The 22,900-nt window shown below is 47.7% G+C and overlaps 1 protein-coding gene across 1 annotated transcript; it reads left to right on the forward strand.

The window, feature by feature from the left end:
• The first annotated feature begins 6,073 nt into the window (after positions 1-6,073).
• Positions 6,074-21,511, forward strand: LOC140454674 (beta-1,3-galactosyl-O-glycosyl-glycoprotein beta-1,6-N-acetylglucosaminyltransferase 3-like). The gene is made up of 2 exons (XM_072549606.1): positions 6,074-6,559; positions 20,975-21,511. Exons 1-2 carry the CDS (start codon positions 6,089-6,091, stop codon positions 21,509-21,511), a joined length of 1,008 nt encoding a protein of 335 aa, XP_072405707.1. The 5' UTR covers positions 6,074-6,088.
• Positions 21,512-22,900: the final 1,389 nt, after the last annotated feature.

Here is a 22,900-nt window from a genome sequence, read left to right on the forward strand (position 1 = left end):
GATGTGTATGCTCAGTTTGTACTGTTTAGTATCTACACATCATAGACCCTTCAAACTGTTGAGAAGATAGCAGCAGCAGTCAGTGAGAAAGGGACACTAACATAGCTTGCTGCTAAAGTTCGGTAGTTTTATAGCCTGTAGTCAAAATATGTAATTCAGTGTAATGTCATCTCTCACAATAGTAAGTTAAGAGCATTTCTGAGGCATTTTATAAGAATGATCCCAGGAATGAAAGGCTTGTCACATGAGGAGTGGCTGAGGACTCTGGGTCTGGACTCAATGGAGTTCAGAAAAGTGAGGGAGATCTGATTGAAACTTACAGAATACTGAGACCCCATGGTAGACTGGATATGGAAAGGTGTTTCCACGAGTAGGAGAGACTAGAACCAGAGGACATAGCCTCAGAATGAAAAGGTGATGCTTTAAAGCTGAGAGAAGCTATAGACCGGGAAGCCTGACATTGGTGGCTACTTGGGTGCCCATGCGGGTGCCCATGGTCCCCAGCTATGCCTGCCTCTTCGTAGGATATGTGGAACAGTTCATCTTCCGCAGCTACACTGGCACCACCCCCACCTTTTCCTCCGCTACATCGATGACTGTATCGGCGCTGCCTCGTGCTCCCACAAGGAGGTTGAACAGTTCGTCCACTTTACCAACACCTTCCACCCCGACCTCAAATTCACCTGGACCATCTGAGACTCCTCCCTCCCCTTCCTAGACCATTTCATTTCTATCTCAAGCGACCGAATCAACACGGACATTTACTATAAACCAACCGACTCCCACAGCTACCTAGACTACACCTCCTCCCACCCTGCCCCCTGTAAAAACGCCATTCCATATTCCCAATTCCTTCATCTCCGGCGCATCTGCTCCTAGGAGGACCAGTTCCAATACCGTGCAACCCAGATGGCCTCCTTCTTCAAAGACTGCAATTTACCCCCAGACATGATCGACGATGCCCTCCACCGCATCTCCTCCATTTCCCGCTCCTCCGCCCTTGAGCCCCGCTCCTCCAATCGCCACCAGTACAGAACCCCACTGGTCCTCACCTACCACCCCACCAACCTCCATATACAGCATATCATCTGCCGTCATTTCCGCCACCTCCAAACGGACCCCACCATCAGGGATATAGTTCCCTCCCCTCCCCTATCAGCATTCCAAAAAGACCACTCCCTCTGTGACTCCTTCGTCAGGTCCACACCCCCCACCAACCCAACCTCCACTCCCGGCACCTTCCCCTGCAACCGCAAGAAATGCAAACTTGCGCCCACACCTCTCTCCTTACTTCCCTCTAAGGCCTCAAGGGATCCTTCCATATCCGCCACAAATTCACCTGCATCTCCACACATATCATTTATTGCATCCACTGCACCCGATGTGGCATCCTCTATATTGGGGAGACAGGCTGCCTACTTGCGGAACTTTTCAGAGAACACCTCTGGGACACCCGGACCAACCAACCCAACCACCCCGTGGCTGAACACTTCAACTCACCCTCCCACTCCACCAAGGACATGCAGGTCCTTGGACTCCTCCATCACCAGACCATAGCAACACGACGGTTGGAGGAAGAACACCTTATCTTCCGCCTAGGAACCCTCCAACCACAAGGGGTGAACTCAGATTTCTCCAGTTTCCTCATTTCCCCTTCCCCCACCTTGTCTCAGTCAAATCCCTCGAACTCAGCACCGCCTTCCTAACCTGCAATCTTCTTCCTGACCTCTCCCCCTCCACCCCCACTCCCATTCCAGCCTATCACCCTCACTTTGATCTCCTTCCACCTATCGCATTTCTAACGCCCCTCCCCTATCCCTCCTCCGAACCTTTTATCTTAGCCTGCTGGACACACTTTCCTCATTCCTGAAGAAGGGCTCATGCCCGAAACGTCGATTCTCCTGCTCCTTGGATGCTGCCTGACCTGCTGCGCTTTTCCAGCAACACATTTTCAGCTCTGATCTCCAGCATCTGCAGTCCTCACTTTCTCCTCAATTGAGTCAAGATTAGGTTAGGAGAACTGGTTGGCATGGACGAGTTGGATTGATGGGACTGTTTCTGCATTGTATATCTCTATGACTCTGTAACCCCCTCCACCCAGTTCACTCCTCCCTATCTCTGTAACCTCATCCAGCCCTGACACATTCCCTATCTCCAGAACCTCCTCTACCCCCTACACCCCACCCTATCTCTGAAACCTCCTCCAGTCCCAATAACCCTGTCTTAGCTGTAACATCAATGCTCATTATCACTCCATGATGTCAGCCCTCCTGCGATTCCAGCCTCTTGGCCATCCCCTAATTCCATCACTCCACCGGCCTTCAGCTGCTTGGGCCCTCCATGTTATCATCTCATGAGACTTTGAGCAATTTGCATTTCCCTTCTCTGATGAATCCTGTCCATTTTTTTCCTGGAAACAATGTTATACCTGTTGTGGATTTACTACAGTAATTCAGGAAGGGTCCCTCAACAGCACCTTGTAAACCCAACATCAATATCATCTTGAAGGCAAGGCCAGCAATATGACGCAACACTACTCCTTCTGCAGTTACTCTCCACTTCACCCTTAATCCCAACTTTGAAAATAATCATCCTTCCTTCAGTTTTTCTGGGACAGAATCCTGGAACTCTCTCCCATGTGACTTTCTTAAAACGCAAAGACAGTAGAGTTAAAGATGAGAGTTTGTTATCATTTATGCCGGAGAGATTAGGGGGATGGGTAACAAGGCTGTCCCAGTCAGTGATGCCCACTTCATGTGAATCCACAAACAAGTATATCATTGTGATGTTCCATGGGAATGCACATTACATTCCTGTTCTGAGGGATACACAAGAACAGTAGGAAATGAGACTTGGTTGAATTAGTCAAAGAGCCAAGATGTTTCACATCAGTGTTTTAGCGAGAGGTGGACAGTTACAAGGTGAGTCAGGGTGAAACAATACCTGCTGGAGTGTGATGACCTTCATTGTTCAGCTCTCTGAATATTGGAGTTGGGATGGTGTGCTGAGGTTGGACAGGAAGTTGGTAAGACCAGTTCTGGAAGACTGTGTCCTGTTCTGCTCACGCTGCTGTAGGAAGGATATTATTAAACTGGAGACGGTTCAGAAAAGATTGACCAGGATGATGCCAGGAGTGCAGGGTTTGAGATATAAAAATAGACTGGAGAGGCTGGGGACATTTTACAAAGAACATTACAGCACAGGAACAGGCCCTTCAACCCTCCAAGCCTGCACTGACACATTTTGCCTTCCATATTAAAACTGTCTTCACTTACAGGATCCGTATTCCCCTGTTCCCTTCCTATTCATGCCTGCTGCTGGATGCTTCTTGAAAACTCCAATAGTGTCTGCTTCCATTGTCTGTTCTGGCAGTGTGTTCCATGAACTCACCACCCTATCCATGATAAACATGCCTCACATCTCTCTTTTAAACACCCCCCTGACCCCTCCACCTTGAACCTGTGTCCCTGAGTAACTGACTCTTCCACCCTGAGAAAAGACCTCATACTTTCCACCCTATCCATGCCATTCACAATCTTATAAACTTCTATAAGGTCGCCCCTCAACCTCCTGCATTCCAGTGAACACAAACCTAGTCTATCCAATCTTTCTTCACAGGTAAAATCCCCCATTCCAGACAACGTCCTGGTTAACATTTCTTGTCCCCTCTCTGAAGGATCCACATCAGAACTGTATGTGTTTTTCACTGCAGCATAGGAAATTGAGGGGTGACCTTGCTGAGGTTTATAAAATCATGACAGTGATTGATAAGGTGAATGACAAGGGTCTTTTCCCTAGTGTGGGGGAGTTCAGACTCAGGGCCATGTTTGTAAGGTCAGAGGAAAAAGATTTAAAGATTGAGGAGCAACTCTTTTCCCAGAGTGGTTTGTGATGGAATGAACTTCCAGACGAAGTAATGTATGTGGGCACAGTTACAATGTTTAAAAGATGCCAGCTCTTGATGCCAGTCGTTTTTTTTTCTCCATTCTGTGCTACTGAATGCCAAAATTTCTGTGACATGCATTTCCGGAGGACGAACATGGCAAGGGAGTACACGTTAAATAGGAGGACCCTGGCAAGCACAGAAGATTAGACGGATCCTGGTTTGTGTGTTCCAGCCATCCGTGAAGGCAGCAGGATAGGCAGGTAAGGGAATTAAGAAGGGTCAAAGCCACTGAATACATGAGCAGGGAGGTGTCATGTTGGAGCTTTACAGGATTTTGGTGAGACCACAGCTGGAATACTGTGTGCAGTTCTGGTCACCACATTATAGGAAGGATGTGATTGTACTGGAGGGGGTGCAAAGGAGAACCACCAGGATGTTGCATTAGATTGAGCATTGCCTAAACCTGCAGTGTGTGTGTGTGTGTGTGTGTGTCTGGCTATGGTAACCCACCTAGCCTGCACATCCCTGGACATTATGGGCAATTCAGCATGGCCAATCCACCTAACTTGAACATCTTTGAAATCAGAGCACCTGAAGGGTATCCAAGCAGACAACATGCAAAACTCCACATAGCCACCCAAGGCTGGAATCAAACTCTGGTTCCTGGCACTGTGCTCCAACAATGCTAACCTCTGAGCCACTCTTGGCCAGGGGATTTTTTTTTGGATTCATATCAACTTGCTGTGCTCAGATTCACAGCTTTATTACGAATGGTCAAATCACCATAATTCCAATTTCGCATCAGAGAGAGAGAGAGAGATGACGGGTGGTGAAGTTTGATTTAATTTGACTTACTATTGTCACTTTTTTACAAATAAATCCATGGGATGGGGGCACCGTTGGCCAGGCCAGTGTTTATTGCCCATCCCTAATAGACCAGAGGGCAGTTAAGAGTCACAGTACAAACAGGTCCTTCCCATCTCCTGGTCCTCTCTTCATCCAAGGGTTACCCCTCCCACATTGTTGTGGGCTCGATGGAAGGTTCCTTCCTGAAAGAGCATCTCAGCCCAGGTTGGGGCGTGGGCTATTGGGCTTGGCTGGCTCTGTGTTCTCTCTGGTTGTCGGTTCTCCGATCGCGATCCTCTCATTTACTTCACCCGGGCGACATCGGTCCAGGAACGGCCGGAGAGAAGCAGAGACCGGGGAAGGAAACGCCTGTAACCAGGCAGGCAGACAGGAGCGAGGGGAGCCCGGACTCCGAGAGAGAAACAATGGAACATTGGCTGGGTTTCATCCAGAGGAGGGCGGGAGGAGTTACTGAGAGAGACAGGGAGAGGAGTTACTGAGAGAGGGAGAGAGTTACCGAGAGAGGGAGAGAGGAGTTACCGAGATAGAGTGTTACCGAGTGAGGGAGGAGAGGAGTTACTGAGGGACAGAGAAAGAGAGAGAGGAGTTAATGTGTGTGTGAGAGAGAGAGGAGTTACAGAGAGAGGAACGAGAGAGAGGAGTTACAGAGGGAGAGAGGAGTTACAGAGGGAGCGAGAGGAGTTACTGAGGGAGAGGGATGAGTTCGTGGAGGAGAGGGATTACGAAAGGGAGAGGGATTATAGAGGGAGAGGGGTTACAAAGGGGTAACGGAGAGAGGGAGAGGTGTTAAAGTGGAGATAAATTCCAGAGGGAGAGCAGTTCCGGGGGAGAGGGAGTGAAAGTTGGAGTCATTCGTTGAATCTTGGGGAAAATGAAAGACAAGAGTCTAACAAGGAGAGGGGACTGGCTGCTGCGACCTCTCCAGCAAATTGCAGTCACTCCTTCCCCACAGCCTGGTGGAGGCAGTGCTGCCCAGCACAGAGAGCATCCATTCTGCATTTGCCTATCGCCTATAGGCTGGGGACACTGCCCTCTGGAAAGCGCTATGCCCAAGCTGAGCCAGCATTGTACCCGCTGGTCCTGCCTCTGTGCGTGTGTGCTCAGTGTGGTCTTGTTGTGCCAATGGCTGCTGGCCCAGAGAGGAGGGGGCCGGCTGACCCTCAGGCTGATGAAACCAGGCGCCAGTCCAATACAGGAACACCTTCTCCAGTTGAGGAGAACTCCACCTGCTGGCAGATCATCCAGGGGGACAGGCAGGAGGTGGAAAGGACCCTCCTCAACTTCATTACTGTCTCCCTCAAGCACCAGGCCGCCACTGAGGGAGATTATCTGAACATGACCCGAAATTGCAGATCGTTTGTGAGGGCCCTCAAGTATATCACTGTCCCCCTGAGCCCTGAGGAGGAACACTTCCCCTTGGCTTACTCCATGGTCATCCACCAGAGCATTGAGATGTTCGAGAGGCTTCTACTGAGCATTTATGCCCCACAGAATGTCTACTGTATCCACGTAGACCGCAAATCCCCGAGTCAATTTCATGCGGCCGTTCGGGCCATCGCTTCGTGTATCCACAATGTCTTTGTCGCAGCCAAGCTGGAGTGGGTCACCTATGCTGGCTGGAGCAGAGTTCAGGCAGATCTCAACTGCATGAAGGAGCTGCTGGAGAGCCCTGTCCCCTGGAAGTACTTCATCAACGTGTGTGGCCAAGACTTCCCCCTGAAGACCAACCGGGAGATAGTCCGCAGCCTCAGAGCTCTGAACGGCTCCAACGTGATTGAGTCGGATCCTGCACCAGGGTTCAAAAAGGTAACTGCCTTCCTGTCTGCTGGGCCTCTCTCCATCCAAGTGTTTCCATCCTCCCTCCCTCCAACATCTCTCTCTCTCCCCCCTCCAGTTCTTTACTCCTGCCTGTTACAAAGGGGAAACGGAAGGGTAACCCCTTTGTAACCTCTCTCCTTCTATAACCCCTCTCCCTTTTGTAATCCCTTTCCTCCACTAATTTATCCCTCTCCCTCAGTAACTCTTCTCTCTCCCTCTGTAACAAAAGAGAGACAGGTTTGTTAAAACAGTTCAATTGCATGGAGGGAGGTTCAGCATGTACAAAGGAATATAGAGGAGTTGGAGAGTTGAGCTGCAAACAGAAGGGCAATTGACGTTTCAGGTCGGAAACTTGCATCAGAACCCAGGGAGAGGAAGGGGCTGCAGAATGGGGGTGTGGGACTGGGGAAAGGTAGGTGGGATGGCGATTGGTGGATGCAGGGAGAAGGTGGCTGTGATTGGACAGTGGGTGGGGTGGAGCAGATGGGTGGAAGGGAACATGGTCAGGTGAAAGGGTTGGGGTAGAAAGAGGGGCTGAGCCTGGGATAAGGAGGGATATAGACTGATTACGAGAGTATACGGGAATGTAGGTAGGTTAAGAGTGTAGGAGAAAGTGAGGACTACAGATACTGGAGATCAGAGTCAAGAGTGTGGCACTGGAAAAGCACAGCGGGTCAGGCAGCATCTGAAGAATCAATGTTTCGGACATAAGCCCTTCATCAGGAATGAGGTTTGTGGACCAGGGGGCCGAGAGATAAGTGGGATGGGTGTGGGGCTGGGGGTGGAAGGTAGCTGGGAATGTGATAGATGAAGGTATGGGGGGGAGGTGGAAGGTCAAGTGGACAGGTGGGAAGGAAGATGGACCAGTCAGGAGGGTGATTCTGAGTTGGAGGCTTGGGACTGCGATAAGGTGGGGTGGGGAAATAATGAAACTAGTGAAATCGACATTGCAACCAGACGGATCAGGGTTCCAAGGTGGAATATCCAGGCGTCAGGACCTGCATTCCCTTGGTGGGAGGGGGAGTTAAAGTGTTCAGCCACGGGGTGGTGGGGTTGGTTGGTGTGGGTGTCCCAGAGATGTTCTCTGAAACAATCCGCAAGTAAGAGTTCTGTCTCCCCGATGTAGAGGACACCACATTGGATGCAATGGATGCAGTAGATGACATTGGTGGAGGTACAAGTATATTTGTCAGATGTGGAAGGATCCTTTGGAGCCTTGGACGGAGGTGAGGGGGGAGGTGTGGGTGCAGGTTTTGCACTTTTCAGAGGCCAGGGAAGGTGGGTTGGTGAGGGGTGTGGATCTGACAAGGGAGTTGCAGAGGGAATAGTCTCTGAAATGCAGATGGACTGCAGAGGGAAATATGTCCCTAATGGTGCGGTCTGTTTGTAAGTGGCAGAAGTGGTGGAGGATAATGCAATGTATCCAGATGTTGGTGGGGTAGAAGGTGAGGACCAAGGGGTTCTGTCCCTGTTGCGTTGGGAGGGGTGTGGTTCAAGGGTGAAGGTACAGGAAATGGAACAAATGCACTGGAGGGCATTGTCAATCATGTGGGAGAGGAAATTGTAGTTTTTGAGGTAGGACACCATCTGGGATGTTCTGTGGTGGAATTGGTCCTCCTGGGTATAGATGCAGCAGAGGCAGAGAAATTGGGAATAAGGGATAGTGTGGGAGGAGGTGTATTCCAGGTAGCTGTGGGAGTTGGTGGGTTTGTAGTAGATGTCCACAGTTAGTCAGTTGCCAGAGATGGAGATGGAGATGGAGAGGTCCAGGAAGGGGAAGGAGGTGTCCGAGATTGTCCGGGTGAATTTGAGGTCAGGTTGGAAGGTGTTGGTAGAATTAGAATTAATGAACTTTTCAACCACCTCATGCAAATACGAGGTAGTGCCAATCCAGTCATCAATGTAGTGGAGGAAAAGGTGAGGAATGGTGCTGATGGATGAAGAGGCAGGCATAGTTGGGGCCCATGTGGGTGATTATGGCTACCCCTTAAGAGTTAAGAGTGAACAAAAAAGAATTTAAGTTTGGTTCAGAGCATGTGAAGGATTGTTCTTAGGTTGATAGTGAAATAGTCTCACAAACTTGATTGAGTTTTTTGAAGTAATAAAGAGGATTGATGAGGGCAGAGCGGTAAATGTGATCTATATGGGTTTCAGTAAGGTATTCAACAAGGTTCCCCATGGGACACTGATTAGCAAGGTTGGATCTCATGGAATACAGGGAGAACGAGCCATTTGGATACAGAACTGGCTCAAAAGGTAGAAGACAGAGGGTGGTGGTGGAGGATTGTTTTTCAGACTGGAGACCTGTGACCAGTGGAGTGCCATAACGATCGGTGCTGGGCCCTCTACTTTTTGTCATTTACATAAATGATTTGGATGAGAGCATAAGAGGTACAGTTAGTAAGTTTGCAGATGACACCAAAATTGAAGGTGTAGTGGACAGCGAAGAGTGTTACCTCAGATTACAACAGGATCTGGACCAGATGGGCCAATGAGCTGAGAAGTGGCAGATGGAGTTTAATTCAGATAAATGCGAGGTGCTGCATTTTGGGAAAGCAAATCTTAGCAGGACTTATACACTTAATGGTAAGGTCCTTGGGAGTGTTGCTGAACAGAGACCTTGGAGTGCAGGTTCATAGCTCCTTGAAAGCGGAGTCGCAGGTAGATAGGATAGTGAAAGCAATGTTTGGTATACGCTCCTTTATTGATCAGACTATGGAGTACAGGAGTTGGGAGGTCATGTTGCGGATGTACAGGACATTGGTAAGGCCACTGTTGTAATATTGCGTGCAATTCTGGTCTCTTTCCTATTGGAAAGATGTTGTGAAACTTGAAAGGATTCCAAAATGATTTACAAGGATGTTGCCAGGGTTGGAGGATTTGAGCTATAGGGAGAGGCGGAACAGGCTGAGGTGGTTTTCCCTGGAGTGTTGGAGGCTGAGGGGTGAGCTTATAGAGGTTTACAAAATTATGAGGGGCATGGATAGGATAAATAGATAAAGTCTTTTCCCTGGGGTCGGGGAGTCCAGAACTAGAGGACATAGGTTTCGGGTGAGAGGGAAAAGATATAAAAGAGACCGAAGGGGCAACATTTTCATGGAGAGTGTGGTACGCGTATGGAATGAGCTGCCAGAGGATGTGGTGGAGGCTGGTACAATTGCAACATTTAAGAGGCATTTGGATGGGTATATTAAGAGGAAGGGTTTGGAGGGATATGGGCCGGGTGCTGGCAGGTGGAACTGGATTGGGTCGGGATATCTGGTCGGACCGAAGGATCTGTTTCCTTGCTGTACATCTCTATGACTGTAAGTGGGTACTGCAGTTGCTGGAGATTACAGTCAAGATTAGAACAGTGTTGGAAGAGCATAGCAGGTCAGGCAGCATCCGAGGAGCAGGAAACCCCGACATCAAGAATAACTTCACAGAGGCCATTATCCAGTCACCAACTCACCATCTTGTTTACACATGCAGTCCTTGACACGGATGCAGCTTCCTCAGAGCCAGCTCAGAGTGAACAGAACATCTGATCGTCTTGTTTATTTTTTTTTTCAGAAGCAGCCTCAGGAGTAGCAGTCGAAGTGGTCCCCAGGTGTAGCTAGGCCCAGGCAGCAGCAGCAGGGGTGCAGGCGAGTTCCAGGCTTCAGTAGCAGGAGCAGGACCAGACTGTAGCAGTAGTGTGGTAGTAGCTGCCTGTACAGCTGAGCACAGCTTCAAATTAACAGAAATAAGCAGAAAGAAACCCCAGAAAACAAATCACAACAAACTATGAAAAAAAAATTAAAAATAAACTCCTCCTCAGTAGGAAGAGACCAACAGCAGCACATAAGACACACTGAAGCTGTTTTGAAGTCAGTCTCCTCAAGAGGATTGAAGAGTCCTTCATATGCTGATCCAGCTTCCCGAGAGCCAGCTCTCAGTGAGCAGATCCCTTGACATGCCTGTTTATTTTTCTTCCACTACCACCCGACAGCAGTCATGCTTATTTTTCCCTAGTACCCATGTCATATGTGTGTAGGTGTTTTTCACTGCATCTGACAAGTGTGTAAATCTTAATTTATGTGGGAAATAGAACTCACTCACTTCAATAATTTCAGTCCAAGACAAGATCTGCTGCAGCAGTATCATCTGATATACTCTTGCAAGAATGGTGTCTACAGGGTAGGCGCACAGTACAAACCCTTGATACAATTCATTTCCCTTTCCCTCCTCCCACTACTCTAAACCCAGTGCCCATTCCTCTTGTTTATCTCTTGCCTTATCTGGCCTTGTGCGTAACAGTACAGGTTTTGCTTGGCCATTTCACCACATCCCTCTGTGGTCTATTGTTAGCGTATATCTACCTTCACTGCCATCTGCTTCCTTGCTTGCTAAAGCAACATTTCCTCTCATTCTTCATCCACACTGAGCCTTATGACCTCTTGATTGTGGTTTTTGTTTTTGCAGAAGCGGGAAACAGATGCTTATAACTGTTTGTACAAGTATATCTAGCTTAACCTACACTCCCCTTCCTCTTTCATGATTCAGCTTTGTGATCTTCGCAGACAACATTTATAATTGCTCCTCACAATTTATATTCCTTCACCAGGAAGAAAGGAAACAGACAGTCCTGTTTATTTATATTTTATTAAACAATTCACAGTTTATACAAACAATTACATTTATAGCTGTATACAGAGAAATAGCAATTTTACAAGGGAGGGGAATGACAAAGCCAAGCCCCAAATCCTGACATTCAACCGGTTTTCAGGGAAAGGAGGACAAACCTCAAACCACAGTTTCAATCATTACAAACAGTAACAATGACATTCATACATATAAGACAGTCCACTTGTGTAAGAAACAGTGCATACAATACAGACCCCCAAAAAACCAGCAAGTCTTCCCACCCCCCCGACCCCAATCCCTCCCACCTTCCGGCCGCTCTAAGGCAGCCCGCCCCTATGTACCTTCCGGCTCTCGATCCGCCCTGACACACCTTTCGACCACCTCGAGGACAGCCTGCCCCGTTACCCGCCCGGGGCGGCAGTGCTGAGGACTGCTTCTGGCTGTCTGTCTGCCCCTACTTACCACTGGGCTCTCATCACCCCAATGCACCGTCTGGCCAGTGGACTACCCCGACACACCTTCTGGCACCTCTAGGACAGCCCGTCACCTTCCCAGGGACGACAGCGTGCAGGGTAGACCACAAGCCTTCTGGATCTCAGCCTGCCCCTATGCGCCTTCTGGCTCTTGGCTGCTCTGAGAAATCTTCTGACCACCTGCAGGACAGCCCATCCTGATCACCCCTTCTCAGGACAACTGCGCTCAGAATGGCCTACCCATCTACTGGCTCTAGGGGCAACTGGCATCAGGGTGGCCTACCCACCCTCTGGTTCTCGGGGTGACAGCTTTCAGGACAACCCATGAACGTCCCAGCTCACAGTAAGGCCTGCCAGACCCAGAGACACACAAGACAGTGCAGGTGATAAGCCCAACAAGAAACTCAGTCGAGTTAATTGTGAAAAAACAGAGTCTTTTCTGGTACACAGAGATTAAATATAGAGTCTTCAAAAAAATAGAGTTCTCAGGAACAGAGTCCACTCCAGTTTACAACATGTGTTGTCAGAAATCGAGTCCACTGCTAAAAACAGGGTCTCCAACCAAGGGCAGAGTCCACTCCCAAAGGCAGCAAATGCACACCCCACAGCACACAGGTGTTCAGTCTCCATGGAGTCCTGGCACATCCTTGGAGAGCCAGGCCCACTCACAGGAACACAGTACATTGTAAAGGTGGTTAACTCACAGGGGTTTTGGTCCATTCCTGAAGGGAAGGTCTTCTCCCAAACTCCAGGATACAGCAAGTGCTCACCTCCCAGCACACACACAGGTGTTCAATCTTCAGAGGCCCAGTCTGAGGGCTAGGCCTCCCCATAGGAACAGCTCCTCTGATAAAATGTATGTCTTCCACAAGGGCTCAGTCCGAACAGTGAGGACACATACAAAAAACAAAACTAGAGTCCAAGGGCTAAGCCCTACCACAAAATTAACATTGTCCTTTTCTCAAAAGTGAAGAAAAGAGTAACACACAGACTATAACCAGTCAGTGAAACAACAGTCCCCTAATGAGAACTGAGTTACATCTGAAACACAGTATGTGCATCAGGAGTTTAACAATCAGTCCTCCCTAAAGGAATGTCAGTTAACAAACTGGCTAAATAATTCAGCCAGTTCAGGAATCAGGTTTCCGCCATACAAAAAACAAGCAGAAACCAACAGTAACACACTGACTGTGACCCAGCCAGCACAGAGTCAGCCCCTAAATCAAGAAGACCTCTGAATCTCCTGTTTATAAATTTTATTAAACAGTTACAAAACAATTTACAAAAACAGTTAACATTTACAACTGTATACAAGAGACAGCAATTTTACAAGGGAGAGGAGCATTCCCCTGTTTATTTTTTTATTTTATTAAACAAGTACAAAAAAGAGGTTACTGCACAACAGTTAACATTTACAGCTGCATACATCAGCAATTTTACAAGGGAGAGGAGCAGCAAAGCTAGGCCCCAAACCTTACCGTTCAACCAGTTTACAGGGAATTGAGGACAAACCACAAATCCCAATTTCAAATATGAAAAGACAGCAACAATGACATTTATGCATAAGACAATCCTGTTACATTAAAAAGTGCAGATAATACAGACCCAGCAAGCCCCCGTCCCTCCCACCTTCCAACCACTCTCAGGCAGCCCGCCCCTACACGCCTTCCGGCTCTCGGTCTGCCCTGACACACCTTTCGACCACCTCTAAGACTGTCCGCCCCAGTACCCACCTGGGGTGACAGCGCTGAGGACGGCTACCCATCTTCTAGCTCTCGGTCTGCCCCTATGTACCATTGGGCTCTCACCCACCCCGATGCGCCATCTGGCCAGTGGGCTATCCTGGCACACCTTCGGCCACCTCTAGGACAGCCTGTCCCCTTCCCTGGGACGACAGCGTGCAGGGTAGCCCACAAGCCTTCTGGATCTCAGCCCGCCCCCTACGCGCTTTCTGGCTCTCGGCTGCTCTGACACAGCTTTCGACCACCTCTAGGACAGCCCGTCCCGATTACCCCTTTTCGGGACAACAGTGCTCAGAACGGTCTACCCACCACCTAGCTCTCAGGGAGACTGTCATCAGGGTGGCCGACCCACCCTCTGGCTTTCGGGACAGCCTACCAACCTTCAGGTTCACAGGATGGCTTACCCACCCTCCGGCTCTCAGGGTGACAGCTTTCAGGACGACCCATGAGCCTCCCAGCTCACAGTAAGACCTGACAGACCCAGGGACATGCAAGACAGTGCAGGTGATAAGCCCAACAAACCATATGACACTTAATTACCAACAAACAGAGTCCTTTCTCGTCCAGAGTCCATTAGTACATACATTTTTCTTCAAAATGTAGAGTCCATTTCCAGGCCAGAGGGGTGGAGAGAGTGCCATACAAGGCCTTGATGAGACCACATCAGAATCAGTCTGTACATTTTTCTCTCATTTAAAACATAAATTAATTACATTGACAGCAAGTTTCACCTGCCTTTTTCCTAGGATGAAGGGTTTATCTTATGAAGGAAGGTTGAACAAATTGGCTTTTACACATTTAAGTTTGGAAATCTGAGAGATCTTTTTGAAATGTATAAGTTTCTCTGAGGGGACATGGTAAGGTGGTTGCTGGGACATTGCTTTCTCTTGTAGGTTTGACAAGATGTTCTGTAGAATAAGATATCGTCAGAGTCCTACAGCACCGAAACATACCCTTTCGTCCAACTCATCCATGCCAACCAGGTATCCTAATTGGAACTAGTCCCCTTATCCTGTGTTTGGTCCATATCCCTCTAAACTTGTCCTATTTATGTCATCTGTTAAATCTTGTGATTGTACCCACTACAACAATTCTTTTTGGCAACTTGCTGTGTATTTGCACCACCCTCAGGTCTCACCTTAAACCTATGCCCTCTGGGTTTGGACTCCCCCATCCTGGGGCTATTCACTTTTATTGATTTCCCCCACAATTTTATAAACCTCTATATGGTCACCCTTCACCCTCCAATACTCCAGTGAGAAACGTCCTAGCCTATCTAGCCTCTCCTTATAACTGCAGTCCTGGCAACATCTTTGTAAATCTATTCTGCATCCTTTGCAGTTTAACAACACCCTTCCAACAGCAGGGCGATCACAAATTTACCCAGTACTCCAAAAGTGACCTCACCATTGCCTTGCAGAATTATTTTCCCCTGAGAGGGCTGTTGCACTGTGTAAATCTCTTCTGTACGAAGTTGTGAAGGCTGAGTTGATGAAGTTATGAAAGGGTGAGCAAGGTGACCTTTTTTTTAAAAAAAGATAAGGACCCCGGGGCAAACGATAGAAATGTGGAATTGAAATTGCAACCAGAAGAGCAGTGATCTTCTTGAATGGTGGAGCAGACTTGAAGGGACGAATGGCTGACTTATGCTATGATATTGGTGGAGACAGGTTATGCCTTAGTTCAAATAAAGAGGAGGGAGTTTTCTGACCACTCAGCTTAGGGCTTTGGTGTCCCTCCTGATAACATGAACCTTGAAGTTAATCTCCCTCTGCGCCAGTCACAGAATTAAAGAATTCTTGCGGAAGGATGCCATTCAGTTCATCGTGTCTGTAATTATTCCACATCTAGTACCAATCTCCTGCATTTCCACATTCAGCTCTGGCAACATCTTGTAAATCTTTTCTGAACCTTTTCAAGTTTCACAACATCCTTCCTATAGCAGGGAGACCAGAATTGCATGCTGTATTCCAGAAATTGCCAAACCAATGTCCTGTTCAGCCACAGCATGACCTCCCAACTCCTACACACAATGCACTGACCAATAATGACAAGTGTAGCAAACAACTTCTTCACTACCCTGTCGATCTGCGACTCCTTTTTCAAGAAACTATGAATCTGCATTCCACGATCCCTTGTTTCATCATCACTCCCCAGACTTTACCATGAAGTGTATTATTCCTGCCTTGATTTGCCTTTCCAAAATGGAGCACCTCACATTTATCGACATTAAACTCCATCTGGCACTCCTCGGCCTATTATCCCATCTGATCAAGATCCCGTTGTACTCTGAGATTGACTTGAAATATTACTCTGGATGTAGGTTTGCTTGTTAAGCTGGAAGGTTCATTTTGAGATGTTTTGTCACCATACTAGGCAACATCATCAGCGAACCTTCCAACTCAGCGAGCAAAACCTACATCTAGAACCTCAACCTGAACTACAAAAATTCTCAAACCTTGCTGAAATATTAATGTCATGTATAATCGAGTTACAGTAAAAAATGTTGTCTTATGTGCTTTACAGTCAGATATTGATAGGTTAAGTTGGCAAAAATGTTGGCAAATGGAGTGCAATGTGGGAAAATGTGAAGTTGTTCATTTGGAAGGGAAATCAAAAGAATAGAATATTATTTAAATGGAGAAAGCTTCAGAAAGCTGCAACACAAAGGGACTTAGGGGAACTAGTGAATGAAACGAGGAAAGCTTGCACACGAGGGCAGCAGGTAATTGGGAAGACTAATCGAATGTTGGACGAAAACAGAAATTTCTGGAGAGACTCAGCAGGTCGGGTAGCATTCATGGAGAGAAAACAGAGTCAATGTTTCGAGTCTGGTGACCTTTCTTTAGAACTGAAGTGGAATGTTTGCCCTTATTTGAAAGGGGGTTGGAGTATAAAAGTCAGGAAGTCTTACTGCAACTGTGCAAGGTGCTTGTGAGAGCACATCCGGAGTACTGTGAGCACTTCTGGTCACCATATTTAAGAAAACATGTTGTTTCATTGGAGGAGGTTAAGAGAATGTTCAGTGGGATGGCCCCATTATGGAGTGATTGTCTTAAAAACAAAAGGCTAAACAGGATTCTACTCACTGGAGTTTAGAAGAATGAGAGGTAACCTCATTGAAATGGACAGGATTAAGGGGTTTGACTGGGTAAATGCTGAAAGGATGTTTCTCCTCATGGGAGAGTCCAGGACCGGGGGGGGTATTGTCTCAGAATAAAGGGGCACCAGTTTAAGATTGAGATGAGGTGGAATTTCCTCTCTCAGAAGCTTGTGAATCTTTGGAATTCCTTGCCACAGAGAGCTGTCCTTGTATATATTTAAGGCTCAGATGGATAGATTCTTGCTCAGTTGGGGAATTAAGCGTTACGGGGATAGGGCAAGAACATGGACTTGAGGAATGTTGAATCAGCCATGATCCTAGTGAAGCTGGCTTGAGGGACCAAATGGCCGACTCCTGTCCTGACTTGCTAATGGTCTTACATTTACTGATGAACCTGTTCAAAGATGTTATCGCACAACTCTGGAACAGAAGCGACTTGAACCTGGGTCTCTGAGGCTCACTCCGCATGGATCCTAGTTTACTTTATATCATGCACTTGACATTCATGCTGGTAGTTATGGCTGCAATTCGCACCAACCTGCCTTAGATCAAATTAATGAAGCGAAGCCAGTGCAGGTTTTCAAAAGGTAAGTCTCCAACCTCGCATCATGCATTGATGAAGTAGCTGAGAATTTGAATGCAGAGAATGTTGTCTGAACTGGATTCAATGAAGTGTTTCACTAGGCACTAGATAAAAACGGCTGGACAACAAAATTGACAACACAAGCCCTGATTCATGGATCTTGTTTTGGACGAGAGGTTGGTAGGTTGGTAGGTGGGAATGATCCATACAGCTGGGACATATAAACATCAAGACCCGGAGCAGGAGAAGATGATTTGGCCCTCCATGAGGCCCACCATACTATATGATCATAGCTAATTCTCTATCTCAACACTTTCTCCCCATGCCTTTGATGCTTTTGAAACCCTAAATATTTGTTAATCACATTCTTGGATATATTCAATGACTCAAACTCCACAGCTTTCCATAACTTCACTATCGTGTCAGTTAAATGTTTCCGTATCTCAGCCCTAAATAGATGACTGCTTTTATTCAATATGTCAGTGATATCAATCTTGGAGTATGTGGCAGAATGCTCATATTCGGGGCAATGATAAACCTGGAGGATTGGCAAATGGTGAGGATGATGTGAATTGTCCAGAGTCACCACAATGAACAGACAGCATCCAGTCAGAGGTGAATACAGAACAGTGTAAGGTGCTATGTTTTGGGAGAAGGATGTGGAGAGGTAATAGAAATGTAATGGCACAATCGTAAAGAGTGCGCAGGATTAGAGGGATCTGGCGATAAACATTCATCAACATTAGAAGATGGGGGAGGCCATAAGAGGGTAGAAAAGCAGAAGGCTTCATAAATAGAGGCATTGATGCCAATAAATAGTTGAGTTATGCTGCATGTCGAGTTGGTTTAGCCCCAGTTGGATTGTTGTGGTCATTTCCAGTGACTATAAAACGATGTGAGGGCCCTCAGGACAGGGAGGAGATTTCGCAGAATGGTGCCAGGATTTAAGTTGGATGGCACAGTTGGAAAGGTCAACGATGCTCCCATTGGAACAAAGGAGATTGGGGTGAGGTTTATTCAATGGGTACAGGGTGAGCACTCGGTAATGAAGACAAGGAAATATACTTCACTGTTCACCGATTGTACAAGTGCAATGGAATGCAGATGTAAGATTTTGGGTTAGAGGCATGGTGGGGAGATCTGAGGAATTGAAACGTAAAGGAAGCCTAAACTACATTTGTATGAGATGATGGCAAGTTCCGATGTAAGTTGGAAAAAGAAAATCTGCTCCCATACATACAAGGAACAAGAGTAGGCCATTGGCCCTTTTGATCCTGTTCCACCATCCACATTCCTGCATACCATCTATCCTCCCCTTGGTAACCAAGGATCCATATCTCCCATGCATGATGCCACAAGGACCGAGGATAAAAGATATCTTTGATACAATGTAAATAAAGTGTCTTGTGTCTTGCGGAAGGAGAGCACAGTGGCTGAGTGGTTAGCACTGTTGCCTCACAGTGCCAAAGACCTGGGTTCGATTCCAGCCTTGGGCGATTGTCTGTGTGGAGTTTGCACATTCTCCCCGTGTCTGCGTGGGTTTCCTCCGGGTGCTCTGGTTTCCTGCCACAATCCACAAAGATGTGCAGGCCAGGTAGATTTGTCGTGCTAAATTGCCCATAGTGTTCGGGTACATTAGTCAAGGGTAAATATCGGGTAGGATAATGGGTGTGGATGGGTTGCTCTTCAGAGGATTGGTGTGGACTTGTTGGGCCAAATGGCCTGTTTCCATACTGTAGAGAATCTAATGTGTGGTGTCCTTCACTCTGAGGGAGGAGCTTTGGATTCAAGTCCTACTCCAGGAGCTGATGGCCATAGGAAGGTGTCTTCATTGCTTTTGTGAGACACTCAAGGGTATGGGCCAAGTGCTGCAAAATGGGATGAGAATAGTTCGAAGCTTGTCTTTTTGACCAGTGCAGACACGATGGGCTGAAGGGCAACTTATTATTTTGGTGCTCTAAACCTCAATAACCAGAGAGCATGGAGTCACAGCATCATCCAGTATGGAACAGACCCTTCAGTTCAACCTGTCTGCGCTGACCAGTCATCCCAATCTGACCTAGTCCCATTTGCCAGCCTTTGGCACATATCTCTCTAACCTATTCCTATTCATGTCCACATCTAGATGCCTTTTAAATATTGTCATTGTACCAGCCGCCTCCACCACCTCTTGGTAGCTCATTCCAGGCACACATCACCCACTGCATGAAAAAGTAACCCCTCAGGTCTTTCCCCTCTCACCTTAAACCTATGCTTCTAGTTTTGGACTCCCCCACCGTTGGGAAAAGACCTTTCGCTATAGAGCCGACCTGGAAGGAATCAAAATGGGGCAAGAACAGAAAAGGAGGTCAGCTAAACAATTCTGAGCAGCAACAGAAAAGTGCAGCCAAGCACGTATGTAAGCTAGCTAGCTTACTGAAACTGGCTCCCATTAAGTGAGAAGGCAGGAAGACCGAAACAACACTCAACAGGTGTTGTAGAAGTTTAAGGTCAATGATCTAATGCTAAACGTCATGTACCTAGATCAGGATCTGATTGATCAGTTGTGTTGCTAAGGCTTGAAATCAAAATGTGATTCGTGAAAAGGGAACACTGATTTGTGTGTAAAAGTGTGTTTGCAACTGCCTGTTTCAGACTCTCCAGGCAAGGGTGGGCTTTGACCCGGCTGGTTGAGTCTTCTTGCATGTATGTGATAAAGGAAGCTGTGTGAAGTGTACTATCATCTGGCTGATTATTTCAACATCTATCCATGCTCCTCCTGATTTTATGAACTTCCGTACGGATACCCCTCAGCGTCTGACACTCCAGGGAAAATAGCCCTAGCCTATTCAACCTCTTACTGTAGCTCAAGCCCTCCAAGCTCGGCAACATCCTGGTAAATCTTTTCTGCACCCTCTCAAGTTTAACAACATCCTTTCTTTCGAAGGGCGACCAGAATTGTATGCAGTATTTTAAAAGTGGACTCACCAACGTCCTCTACAGACAATAGATCACACTTGATAATGGCAAAGGCATATCAGAGATAATCAAAGATACTCCTACTTATAGACAATAGGTGCAGGAGTAGGCCATCAGCCCTTCGAGCCAGTATCACCATTCATTATGATCATGGCTAATCATCCACAATCAGTATCCTGTTCCTGCCTTATCCCCGTAACCCTTGATTCCACTATCTTTCAGAGCTCTATCCATCTCTGTTACAGCTGCAACATTACATCCCAACTCCTATACTCAATACACTGACCAATGAAGGTAAAGGTATCAAACACCTACTTCACCACCCTGTCTATCTGCAATGCAACTTTCAAAGAACTATATCCCTGCACACCATGTCCTTCTCTCTAAGGCAAAAGCTCTGTGTTCAAGTCCCACTCCAGGAGTTGATGACCACAGGACAGTGTCTCCATTGCACTGGTGAGGCATGAAAGGCAATGTTCCCAGTGCTGGAAAATGAGACTGGAGTAGCAAGGAGCCTGTTTTGCCAGCGCAGACACGATGGGCTGAAGGATCTATTTTTCTGGTGCTCTCAACCTTTATGACCAGAGGGCACAGCTTGAAGTGTATTTTTGGAGCGAGATCCACTGGGAGAGTTTGAGGATGAGTTTTATGTTTGCTCAGGGAATGAGCATTGGGAGATGGTTTGGGAGGCAGGGATATGGGGAAATTGGCAGGTGACTGGCACTAGGCAATAGGAGTGAGAAAGGCCTGAGGGGCTGAATGGCCTTGTTCTCCACTGTAAGGTGAGTAACTGAGAGAAGGAGTGTGCATGGATCTTGCTGGAGCTGGGGGCGAGGAGAGTGCAGAGGAGTTGGGGAGGGAAAAAGCCACAGGTGACGTTGAAAAGCTATCATTTCTGCTTTCTCGTCTCTCTCAGTCTCTCTTGCACTTGCCTTTTAGAAATGTTGGCAATACCACCACGATACCCTCGACCAAGTCGTCTTGACCGCGCAACTCAAAGATCAGCCGAACATCAGCACCTCCATCTTCGTGGGCAGCGCCTACTTCATGGCCTCCAGAGAGTTTGTTGGCCATGTGTTTGACAGTGCCGAGATCCAGGCCTTCCTCAAGTGGTCGGAGGACACCTACAGCCCAGACGAGCATGTGTGGGCTCCCCTGCACAGAATGCCCAATGTACCAGGCTCCATCCCGTACACCCAAGCAGCCACCAGGACACTTGGCCAGGCAGTAAAGTGGTCCTTTGAGGCTGGTGACGTTGCGAGGGGTGCCCTATACCCTCCCTGCACGGGAAGGTATCGCCACTTGGTTTGTGTGTATGGGGCAGGAGATCTACATTGGGTGGTCCATCAGAGATGTTTCTTTGCAAATAAGTTTGACCCCAACATGGACAACACGGCAGTACAGTGCATGGAGGAATATCTCCGAAACAGGACACTTGGTAAAACTGGGGCTGGGTTAGAGGTTGGTGCAGAGTAAACCTCGGTGATGGTGGTAGGGGTGGTGGGTGAGACATCGGAAACACTGAGAGACTGGGCACTGTGAAACTGGGCACTGTGAGATTGTATGGTATAACACTGGCTGCTGTGGAGGCCAGGCACAGTGAGACTGCATGCTGTAACATAGCCACTGTAACACGAGACAGTGTGAGGCTGGGCACGATAGTGTTGGGCACTGTGGAGATTGGATACCTTAATACTATCCACTGTAACACTGGGTGCTGTGAGACTTAGCACTGTAACATTAGTCACTGTAAGAGTCAAAATGTGTGGTGCTGGAAAAGCACAGCAGGTTAGGCAGCATCCGAGGAGCAGGAGAACCGATATTTCAGGTATAAGCCCTTCATCAGGAATGTGGGGGAGTAAGGGGATTGAGAGATAAATAGAGTGAGGGTGGGGCTTTTGGGGAAGGTAGCTGGGAAGGTGCTCAGTAAATCCAGCTGGTGGGGGGGGGGGGGGGGGGGGGAGGTGATTGTGATTGGTCGGTGGGGAAGATCGAACCAAAAGTTAGGAAGGAAGATGGACAGGTCACGAGGGGAGAGCCGACTTGGAGGGTTGGATCTGGGATGAGGTGGGGGGGAGAGGAGAGATTTGGAACCTAGTGATGTCAATGTTGATGCCATGTGGTTGAGGGTCCCAAGGCAGAAGATGAGGTGTTCTTCCTCCAGTCGTCAGATAACTTGGATTTGGTGGTGCAGGAAGTGTCATTGTGGAGTGGGAGGGGGAGTTGAAGCGGTTGGCCACAGGTCGATGGGGTTACTTGTGCCCAGTCTCACAGGGACACATCCACCAATAATACTCAACACTGCACGAGTGGACACTGCATTACTGGAACACTGCACGAGTGGGCACTGCATTACTGGAACACTGCACGAGTGGACACCTCATTACTGGAACACTGCATGAGTAGGCACTGCATTACTGAACACTGCACGAGTGGGCACTGCATTACTGGAACACTGCACTAGTGGGCACTGTACAGCTGGACACTGCAAGACCAGTGTTGTGACCATCACTATTTTTTTATTTTTCTCATTTTGGTTTGGAACTGAGTCCAAATTGAGAATTGAACTTTGAACAGTGGCTAGTTCTTCTTATACAAAAAAACTGGAGAGCGAAAAGACTGATGCTTGCTGTTAGAATCTGGCCAGGAAAGATAATGCAGGTGAATTACTGCTCTCTGAACACAGCAGACGCTTCAGCACCGAGATGTAGTTCTGCTCAGGGACTGACAGCTGGATGGATATTGAATGGGTCAGTCAGTAAGAGGAATGCTGCCAGGCAGGTAACCACAGAGAATGGTGAGAAAGAAAGCAAAAACCATGAGTGACCTCGCTCTGACTGGATTTTGGGCTTCGAGGAAGTGCTT

Source organism: Chiloscyllium punctatum, chromosome 29 (assembly GCF_047496795.1).
Source record: "Chiloscyllium punctatum isolate Juve2018m chromosome 29, sChiPun1.3, whole genome shotgun sequence".
Lineage (NCBI taxonomy): Eukaryota > Metazoa > Chordata > Chondrichthyes > Orectolobiformes > Hemiscylliidae > Chiloscyllium > Chiloscyllium punctatum.

Excerpts from the sequence above, each read along its gene's own strand:
- LOC140454674 (XM_072549606.1), top strand. The coding sequence starts at position 6,089 with ATGACCCGAAATTGCAGATCGTTTGTGAGGGCCCTCAAGTATATCACT. Across the intron at positions 6,560-20,974 it reads CTGCACCAGGGTTCAAAAAG|AAATGTTGGCAATACCACCA; the intron begins GTAACTGCCTTC and ends CTTGCCTTTTAG.